The sequence below is a fragment of the Gavialis gangeticus genome, unplaced genomic scaffold (genome assembly GCF_001723915.1).
Source record: "Gavialis gangeticus isolate Ggan-Ray unplaced genomic scaffold, GavGan_comp1, whole genome shotgun sequence".
Taxonomy (NCBI): Eukaryota; Metazoa; Chordata; order Crocodylia; family Gavialidae; genus Gavialis; species Gavialis gangeticus.
Window position 1 is genome coordinate 14754960 of NW_017729025.1, and position 9579 is coordinate 14764538.

The 9579-nt window shown below is 43.6% G+C and overlaps 1 protein-coding gene across 1 annotated transcript in view; it reads left to right on the top strand.

Moving 5' to 3' along the window:
• The window catches only part of ATG14 (autophagy related 14), a 50300-nt gene that overhangs the window by 3568 nt on the left and 37153 nt on the right, over positions 1-9579 (top strand). Inside the window, exon 2 of the mRNA XM_019519889.1 lies at positions 19-188. Coding sequence (XP_019375434.1) covers positions 19-188 — 170 coding nt within the window. The remainder of the gene's footprint in view (positions 1-18; positions 189-9579) is intronic.

Below are 9579 nucleotides of genomic sequence, written 5' to 3' on the forward strand. Positions count from 1 at the left end.
CCGCCCGCGGGCGGGCAGGGGGCGACGGGCGGGCTGGCGGCGGTGCTGGGCGCGGAGGAGGACGCGGAAGGGCTGTATGTGGCGGTGGAACGCTGCCCGCTCTGCAACACCACGCGTCGCCGCCTCACCTGCGCCAAGTGCGTGCAGGGTGGAGACTTCGTCTTCTTCGACGGCCGCGACTCTGAGAGGTACCGGGGAAGGCTCCCCTCCTCCCGCGCGAGGGGGGGCGGGGAGGCCTGGCGCGGGCCTTGGGGTGTCACCTTCCTACCCTGGCGGTGAGACCTGCATCGGGGGTCGTCGAGAAGCGGGGCTGGAGCAGATTGACCCCTGGAGGCAGGGTCTGTCCCATCCCGAGCGACCTCTACGACCCCTCGTGTATGGCGCTCTGCCCTGACACGGTAGGGGAACCACAAGAGCCCATGTCCTGCTTATAGATTCATAGATGTTAGGGTCTGAGGGGAGCTCAATAGGCCATTGAGTCCAACCTCCTGCCCTGGGCAGGAAAGAACACTGGGGTCAGATGCCCCCAGCTGGGGGTTTTCAGGAGGAGACTGGACAAGCACCTAAGGTAGGGGAGAGTACCATCTCCCTTGGGAGCCTGTTTCAGATTGTGGCAACCCATACTGCAATACTGTCCAACCTAAATCTGCTGTCCATCAATTTGTGGGCATTGTTTCTAGTTACTCCAAGGGGTCCTTGGTAAACAGAGCTTCTCCTATTCCCTTCAGCCCTCCCCTGATGAATGTGTAGGCAGGCACAAGATCACCTCTCAGCCTTCTCTTGCGCAGGCTGAAGGAGATCCAGGTCCTTCGGTCTCTCCTCATAGGGCCTTGCTTTCAGGCCATTAACCATACAAGTGGCCTCCACTGAACCCTCTCCTGATTCTCTGTATCCCTCTTGAAGTGTGGCGCCCAAAACTGGACGCAGTACTCCAACTGCGGCCTGACCAGTGCTGCATAGAGGGGAAGCATCACCTCCCTGAACCTGTTCATCATGCATCTGCTAATGCATGATAAAATGCAGTTAGCCTTGTTGATCACTTCGTCACATTGATGACTCACATTCATCTTGGAGTCAATTATGACTCCAAGATCCCTTTCTGCTGCTGTGCTGCTGAGAAGGTCATCCCCAAGCCTGGAAGTGTGTTGGTGGTTCTTTTTGCCCAGGTGCAGCACTTTGCACGTGTCTTTGTTGAACTGCCTCCTATTTCATTCTGCCTGGTTTGCCAACCTCTCCAGATCCACCTGGATCCATTCCCTACCCTCTGGTGTGTTAACTTTGCCCCATAATTTGGTATCATCTGCAAACAAGGTGCTCTCCACACAGGGTGCTTCTTGGACAGGGTACTTTTATAAAATGTTCATAGATTTCATCAACATCAGGGCTGGAAGGGACCTTATGAGATTGTCGACGTGCGGTCAAGAGAACTGGGTAGAGGACCACAGCCCCTGCTACAGAGGAAGGCAAAGCCCCCCAGAGTCCATCCCTGTTTGACCTCAGGGTAAAGTTCATCCCCAAGCCCAAATATGCCAGTCAGCCTGACACTGAGTGAAGATGCTGTAGACAGGAGCCTCTGGTTGTGCTCCTAGTAGGAGGATTGGCATACTCCAGTCTTAGCTGTAGCCAATATCCAGTGCTTCTAGGGAGGCTTAAAAACACACACATACAGTGAGAGAGAAGATTGCTACATAAGGTTTATATTGAGAGGGAACCTAAGAACTGGCTCAGACTTTAGGTCCATCTTGCCCCGTCTCCCAGGTCTCACAGCGGCAGTGAGTAGAGGCTGAAAGGAAGAATGAACTGAGTCTGGCCAGGGTTTTTTTTTTTCCCTTGTCACTCTCTCCCCAGCATTTCGGGTCTAGGAAGCTCTGGCTCGGAACTGGTGCCCCCCACTGTCAGGCTTCATAGGGACAGATGCCCCTTTCCCCCAGGAACGGCCCAGTCCATTTTGGAATCTGGATTCTACAGTGTTGTGAGAACATAAGAACTGTCACTGACGGGTTAGACCGGAGGTCCATCTTGCCCCTGTGTGACAGAAGATAATGAGCAAGTGGAAGCTGAGAGAGGGAGCGACCTGGGTCTGAACAGTTTCCCATACCCCTCCTTCCCCCTTACTGTCTCACTGGCAGCTTCTAGCATTTCAGGTGTAGGAAGCTCTGATTTAAGCTGTGCCCCTCACTCCCAGGCTCTGTAGCAATGGATGCCCCTTTCTTCCAAGAATGGGTCCAGTCCATTTTTGAAGCTTTTCAGATTCATTTTGAGTGAACCCAAGCTCACTTCATCAGCTGCTGGAAAAGGACAGGGTAGAGCAGAGAGTAAAATGGAGTGAGCCATTACAATACAACAGGTGGGGCAAGGTGGGAGAGGGAACAAGCAGAGAACCCCTAGGGACAAAATGCATCACCGAAGCTTTCCCCAGCTCATGGGATAAGAATCTGTCATCCCTGTTTAAACCATACAACACAGTCCAGTTTGCGGACAGTGTTAGAAGGGGTCATTGGGAGTTGTTCTGTGTTTGTGCACCAAGAGAATCTTCCCCCTGCTTGGTGTACCGCAGTGTGGTGTAAGGTGGCTGGAGCCAGGGTAGGGAGCTCACAGAGCTCTGAATGGTTTTGCAAGGGCTGGACCAGAATGCCCTCTGCAATCCTCTGCACTGTGACTGTCTATCGCTGTGAGTGATAACCGTGTACAAGGGCATCCGATATCGCATGTTGTAACATAGGGCTCCATAACTCAGAGTGTGGCATTTAAGAAAACTCCAGGCAACATGGGGGGAAAAAACAATAGTGTGTGTTAAAATATACGTAAGTATATATTCTACATTAAACCAGTGTTTTCTAAAACTATCAAAAACATCTCACTTTTGTGGGAAAACCATAGGTTTTACTTCCATCCACTTGCATTTTTTGCACTTTTTAGAATTGTTAAAGTCTTTGCCCTGTTTCAGTTAATTGCACACATCCATACCTAAGCATTTCTTAGTTACTGAGTGTCTAGAAGGTTGTTACATAAATATTAAGACTTCAAACAGTATTCTGGTTACATAGTGGAGGTGCAGGTCAATTAACTTCATAGGCCGTTTTCAACCACTAAGCTGGTGTCTCAAATAAAGGTGACTTGCTGTGGTTCCTTAAAAGCAGTTAGCACAGCACTTTGTCTCAAATAGTCACAATTTTTGGATTATGTCCTTACCATACTTATGGTTCTTCACTAAAAAAAAAAAAAAGGCAGTCAACAGCTGTTAAACTATTTTGGAAAGGTGGCAAACAGTGTTTGCTTATGTGGGTCGTTGCATTTGGGTGGAGAATATCATGTACCTTTAGGTGTAAGAATAGACAAAGAAGTGACCATCTCTTTCCCAGTCAGCTGAGTCTTAAGAACAGATGCATACAGCTACTAGCCAGCTTCCTGAAAATATTTTTCTGCCCTCGTTACAGGAAACTTTCTGTAGATATCTACTCAGTAAACTGTATGCTTTGCATGCTGTATGCTGGACCTTATCTGGAGCTAAATTGAGCCTATCTTCAATAATATTCAGGTTCAGAAAGTCCACTCGTGCACTGATCTGCAAACTGGTCTGCACATATGCAGCCTGAAGATATATTCCACTGAATGGGTCTCAGTGGAGTCCCAGTAAAGTCACTGGGCTTTGCTATGGCCAAAAAAGGTCAGCCAGTAGGCTCATAGAATTGGGGCCTTACTCTGCAACTTGACATTCTGTCACAGATCCACAAAGCTATGTATTAGTTTTCCTAAAATGGATCAGAAACCCATTTGTTTAAGGCTGTTTGAAGTTACCCAATGCTTCTGTAAATTAGCTGGTTGGGGTTTGTTCTTTTGCTTGTTTGTTTGTTTTTTGCCTTTACTCTTGCCATAGCTTTAAGAGTTTGTCCAAATAAATAAAAGCTTATAATGGAAACTCAGTTGTGATCTTTACTGTGGAGTGACTGCTCTCACTCCTTAATAACCAGTGACACAAAGTTGGGAGTAATTGCCAGTAGGGAGGTTGTTTGGTTTCTTGTACAGGAAGAATTAGAAAACTATGTGGAATGGAGCAATGGAAATGGAATGATTTTAAATTGTATGAAGTCATATGTGATCACTAAGAACATTTGCTATAAGTGGAGACTGGAGGGTGTGGAAAAGGATCTGGATAATATAGGCTGATCATAGGATGATTTTGAGCTGTCAGTGTGATATGGCAATGATAAAGGCTAATACAATTCTAAATTGTATTAGAGTATTTTTTAAAGAGACAGGGAAGTGTTATTACCATTGTTAAAAGCATTAGTAAGGCCTGTTTTTAATTTTGTGTACAAGTGTACAACATTCAATTAAATTGGAACAAGAACAGAGAAGGACTACTTTGGGTGGTTAGGGGAAAGGATAACCCATCTCATGAGAGGAGATTAAATGAGCATGGTTTTAGCTTGGCAAAACAAAGACTGAAAGAGGATATTATTTTTTTATAAATATTTTCACACGGTGAATATTAGGGAGAGGAGAATGATGTAAGCTACAGCTAATGGATACAGACCAATAAAAACAAATTAAGATTAGAAGTTAGAAGGTTTCCAACTATTAGACAAGTGGACTTTTGCAATATTCTTTTGAAAAAGCGGTGGGACAAGGTATCTAAATTGCTGTCATAAAGAACTGGACAAATTTATGGAAGAATACAGTGTTTCTGAAATGCTGATTGAAGCATGTGATATGGATTTGAGCATTCAGTATTTATGATGACTGTGAAAGGAAATTATATCTCTATGCAGGATGTATCTGGCAGTTGCATGCTTCATGGCTTCTGCTGAGTACCTCTAAGGAAAGTAAGACTTTTTCCTCTCTCCACACTCCCCATGAATGTGTTATTTTGATTTTAGGGGGTTTCTACCTGCTTCTGAGGCACTGGACATTGGGCACAACTAGAGATATGAGTTTGCCTGGAACATGCTGGTATTCCTAATAAAACTTAGTAGCCTCTCTCTGGAACCTGAATAGTAGATCTTGAGCTCGTACATTCAGGATTGGACCATGTGGCAGATTTGGAGTTGGGAGTGAACCATTTGTTTGCTTGCCTTCCTCTGTAGTACAGGATGTGTTCTTCTTCCAATGAGTATTTGAGCATATTTTCAACTAACAAGTCCCCTGGCCCTGCAGTGGCAAGGCATTAGCAATACCCTTGTCTGCAGCATAGTTTTTGCTAAAATGCTTTGTAGCTGTGGACTGAAGGTAGGGACTGGAGTAGACATTATATGGACCTTGTCAAACAAATAGTTCCCTGCAGATATAGGGGACTGAACTCAGTGACTCAGGACATCTTGTGTAGTGCTGTGTTCATAACCAGGGCTCAAGACACTTATCTGACACCTTGTTGTTTAGGCATCATTGGGAATGGGAACCCTAGCAGAGATGCTAAGATGGCAACCTTATTCTGAAAAGCCCTTTCTGCCCCGATGTGATGGCTACTCAGATTTCTGTCTTGATTTACTGTGTGGTATTTGGGGGGTCCATCCACATTTAGCTAGAAAATTCCTTTTATGTTTTGAGCTGCGCCCCTCTGCTTGGTGGTTTTATTCCTTCTCTTGGATCCTTCTAGTTGCTATCAGAGGAGAAGGCTGCCCTTCCTCCATTATGGGGGATCTTGCTACTATCTGAGCACCCTCAGTTCTTGTTTCTCCAGATACTCCTACTTTTCCTAAATAGCAGCTCAACTTGAGTGTCACCACTGCTGCCTCTACAGGGTTCTGAATAGCACCAGGTCTTTCAGAGAAGTCTTCTGAACTCAGAGTACAGTTCTTGTGCAGCAACAGAGCAACTCCACAGCATCCTCAGATTCATAAGGTAAATCACATTGATGGAGTTCAGTTTCTCTGCAACAGGAGACTGAATGGTAAGAGCAAAACCTTGTAATTTGTGGGTTTCCTGTAACTGACCCTTATTTTTTTGGATTAATGGGACACCCCCCCCCCCATGTCAAAATCACCTTTTCTAACCTGAAAAGTGTATCTACTGTTGTTAAAAGTAGTACCTTCAGTGAGTAATTGCAAGGTGGGAAAGCATTATTCTTTATTGGCTCATGTCTTTGAGAACATTTGAGGGTTACACAGAAGTAGTGAGGAGAGAAACATTCCATAAAATGTGATCTTGCAGATTGGCAGGTTTAGGAGCCAACTGCAGTCAGTGATAACACATTTAATTTGTATTTGAGTTTGCACTTTGAAATCTACCCATCTCCCATCATCATTACATTTGTTAATTCTCTTTCTCGTTTGTGTTGGGGTAGTGTCTGGATTAGAGTTGCTTGAGTGGTCTGTTCAGTGATGAAAAGGTGCAGATAAAAACAGCCCTAGCCATGATCCCATCAGTCATATATGTGACATGGATGTGCAATTCATGATACGTAGAATCGTGCAGTGAGAGAGGAGAGACATTCCCAGTCTTGCATTTAACATAGTTTGACATTTTTGCTCATTCTTGTGAACTGGAATAGGTCTGAGCTCGCTGTTTATTAAACACATTGGTCACTTTTGTTTTGCTATTGTTGAGAGAAGATGCAATAAATTATCACTCTTTCCAGGCAGTGGAGTTCCCATCAATACCTTGAGTGCAAAAGAATTACATTAATAAGTAATTAATCATTTTCATGTTCCAGCACTGAGCTTCACATCACTTCTAAACTGCTTTGTGCCAGAGCATTTTCTGTGCTCTCACAAGCAAAGTGTTGGGCAAAGAACCTGAATGACTTTAAGACTGAATTGAATGAGTTTATGGAAGGGCTGGTAAGATAAGACACAGGGAGTTAAGACTTCATGTATCGCATATGGTTAATGTTGGTCCAGATAATTGCAGTCTCCAGGTTGGGTTACAAGGTACGTATCTTGTACTGTGGGAAAGGGAATCCCATGCTTTTCATGGCTTTTGCTGGTTGCTAGTACAAGCCAGAAATAAATTATTTGCCCTTCGTGAATGTGACTGGCTCCTGGTTTTTCACCTTCTCTGGAGCATAGGGACATTGACCGCAGCTAAGACCAGGAGGCTTTAACTGGAATACAGTGATTCTCCTTCCTGATACCTATAAAAAAAACTCAGAGGTTCTTGGCTAGAGAGTTCGGCTCTTCCACTCTGGGTCATATTGATCACAAAATTTAGACTCAGAAAGGAACTTTCTCTTTGGTCAGATTGGCAGGAGCTGTGAGATTTTTGCCTTTCCCTGGAGTTTGGGGCATGGTCCTTCCCCGTAGGATCTTCTGAACATATATTAATCAAATAGTTCCTGTTACTGCATCACCAGGGTACTGGCAGTGCCCATGTTTCCCGTGCTTTTATCTGTGGGTTTTCTTGGTGTTTTGGGTACTGTGCCTTGTAGTTAATATGTGAAAAGTTTTAAAGTGCCGAGTTGTGGGGGGGAGGAGGGAGTGGGTGGATTCCTTGGGTAAATGGATGCAGATGCCAAGAGCTGGGATTGGTGGCCCAGAAGGCCCCTCCCATTCCCATGTTCACATACTAAGTAATGTTAAGCTATAGTAGCATTGAAGTTGCTCATATTTCTAACAAAAACTGCATGTAATGGTAACTTGCAATGAAAGAAAATGTGTGTTTTTTAGCAATTAGTGTGTTTGTGTGAAAGAGAGATACTGAAGCTCTAACTGTTGATGTACAATTATAATTATGTATGATGTGTCCGGAAGTCCTCCAGTAATATGAACTCTGACATTCTTTTTTCCATTCTTCACATATTATGTTCTGGCATGTTTACAATCCATGCCAACATCCTTCTGGCATTTGAGTATGGAGATTTAGTCCACCAATCATGTAACTTCGCAGTGTGCATTTTATAAAAGCATGCTGGGTTTCTTTGCCTTGCATCCAACGTTTGAATGACTGTGTTTGCACAATAACCCTGCTATCTATAAACCGGAACTTATACCAGGAATGACATGCCTAGTCAAGGAATGAGCGTTTTGCTATTAGAAAGAATAAAGCACATGCCCTATTTTTCCATTCTTATCTTGCTGTCAATATTCTTAATACTGTTCCTGTGTTCAGAATACAATTCTGTTAATTGTTTGTCAGTGCAGCCAACTTACTGTTGCTTTGGAAACTAAAATAATAATTGATTTCTAGCATGCAGAATCATCAATTTGACATCCTAAACCACTTGCCAACTTATCAGAAAAACATATCATTACCTCCCCTGGAGTCTCTGAGGATAAGGCGCCAGTTTGTGTGTGTGTGTAAATTCTCTGGTGACACAAATTATGAATGTATTCACTTAATATTTGCTAGTTACCATTTCTGTATGGTACAAGTTTCTAATGTGCAACTTTTTTGTCTGGGACAAACAGGATTTTTCCTTTTCTCATGTTAAGCATGTACTATTACATGTACTTTTCCTTCTGATTTCTTTGTAACAAGAATAGCTAGGGTAGAGATACAGAAGTGTTGCACACAAGTTAGGCGTGCAATTAGGGAACTCATAAATGATTATTAAGTTTTTAAAAATCGAATATGTTTAGATAGCTAATAATAAGCTATAATAATTGAATAATAATAAACTAAAAATACTATCTTAAGTGATATAAACCTGCAATTGCTTTGGTTTATTCATGTGGATAGTTCTACCAATTTTAGTGAGACTATTTATAAAATATTAAAAAGAAGTTAAGCGCATACATCATGGATCTTTTGGCAGAATTGGCTTAACATGTCTCTGAGTGCCAAAGAGGATTTATGCTCCATGTGGCAGGGTCTGTACAAACACATACAGTCCTGAAGATCAGCAATATGTAAAATGTACCTATGTATTGCCATCACCATCAGCGCCTGCAAAAAAGAAAAAAAGTGGGGCTTTGTTGCTTTCTAGTAGTGAAGCTAGTGAAATAATTGATGAACATATAGTTAGCCATATTGACTTAATAGTATTTGATGTTAATGAAAGATTTCCTTGCATATGTGTTGAATTATATAATTTTGGACATTGAATTATATATCTTCTCACTTCCATGTGGTAGGAATGCCTAGCTATTGATTCAGGGTGCTATTTTTGTTTGGTTTCTTTTTTCCCTTAACTAAAAGGCCCTGGATATATGTAACCAATTTCCCTGTATACATCATGTCTAAATGTAGTCACTTACCAAGAGTTGAGTTTCATAGCCATTAGGGCTGGAAGGGACCTTGGAAGATCATTGAGTCCAGCCCCCTGCCCCAGGGGCAGGAAGTCAGCTGGGGTCATAGGATCCCAGGAAGATAAACATCCAAATGTCTCTTGAAGGTGTTCAAAGTGGGTGCTTGCACCACCTCTGGCGGCAGTCTATTCCAGACCTTGGGGGCTCAGACAGTAAAGAAATTCTTCCTTATGTCCAGCCTGAAACGGTCATGAAGGAGTTTGTGACCGTTCGACCTCGTCATCCCTTGGGGCGCTCTGGCGAACAAACGTTCCCCCAGATCCTGGTGGTCACGCCTGATAAACTTATAGGTGGCCATCAGATCACCCCTTAGCCTGTGCTTTTCCAGGGTAAACAGCCCCATGGCTCTCAGCCTGTCGTCGTAAGATCTGTTTTCCTGACCTCTGATCATGCG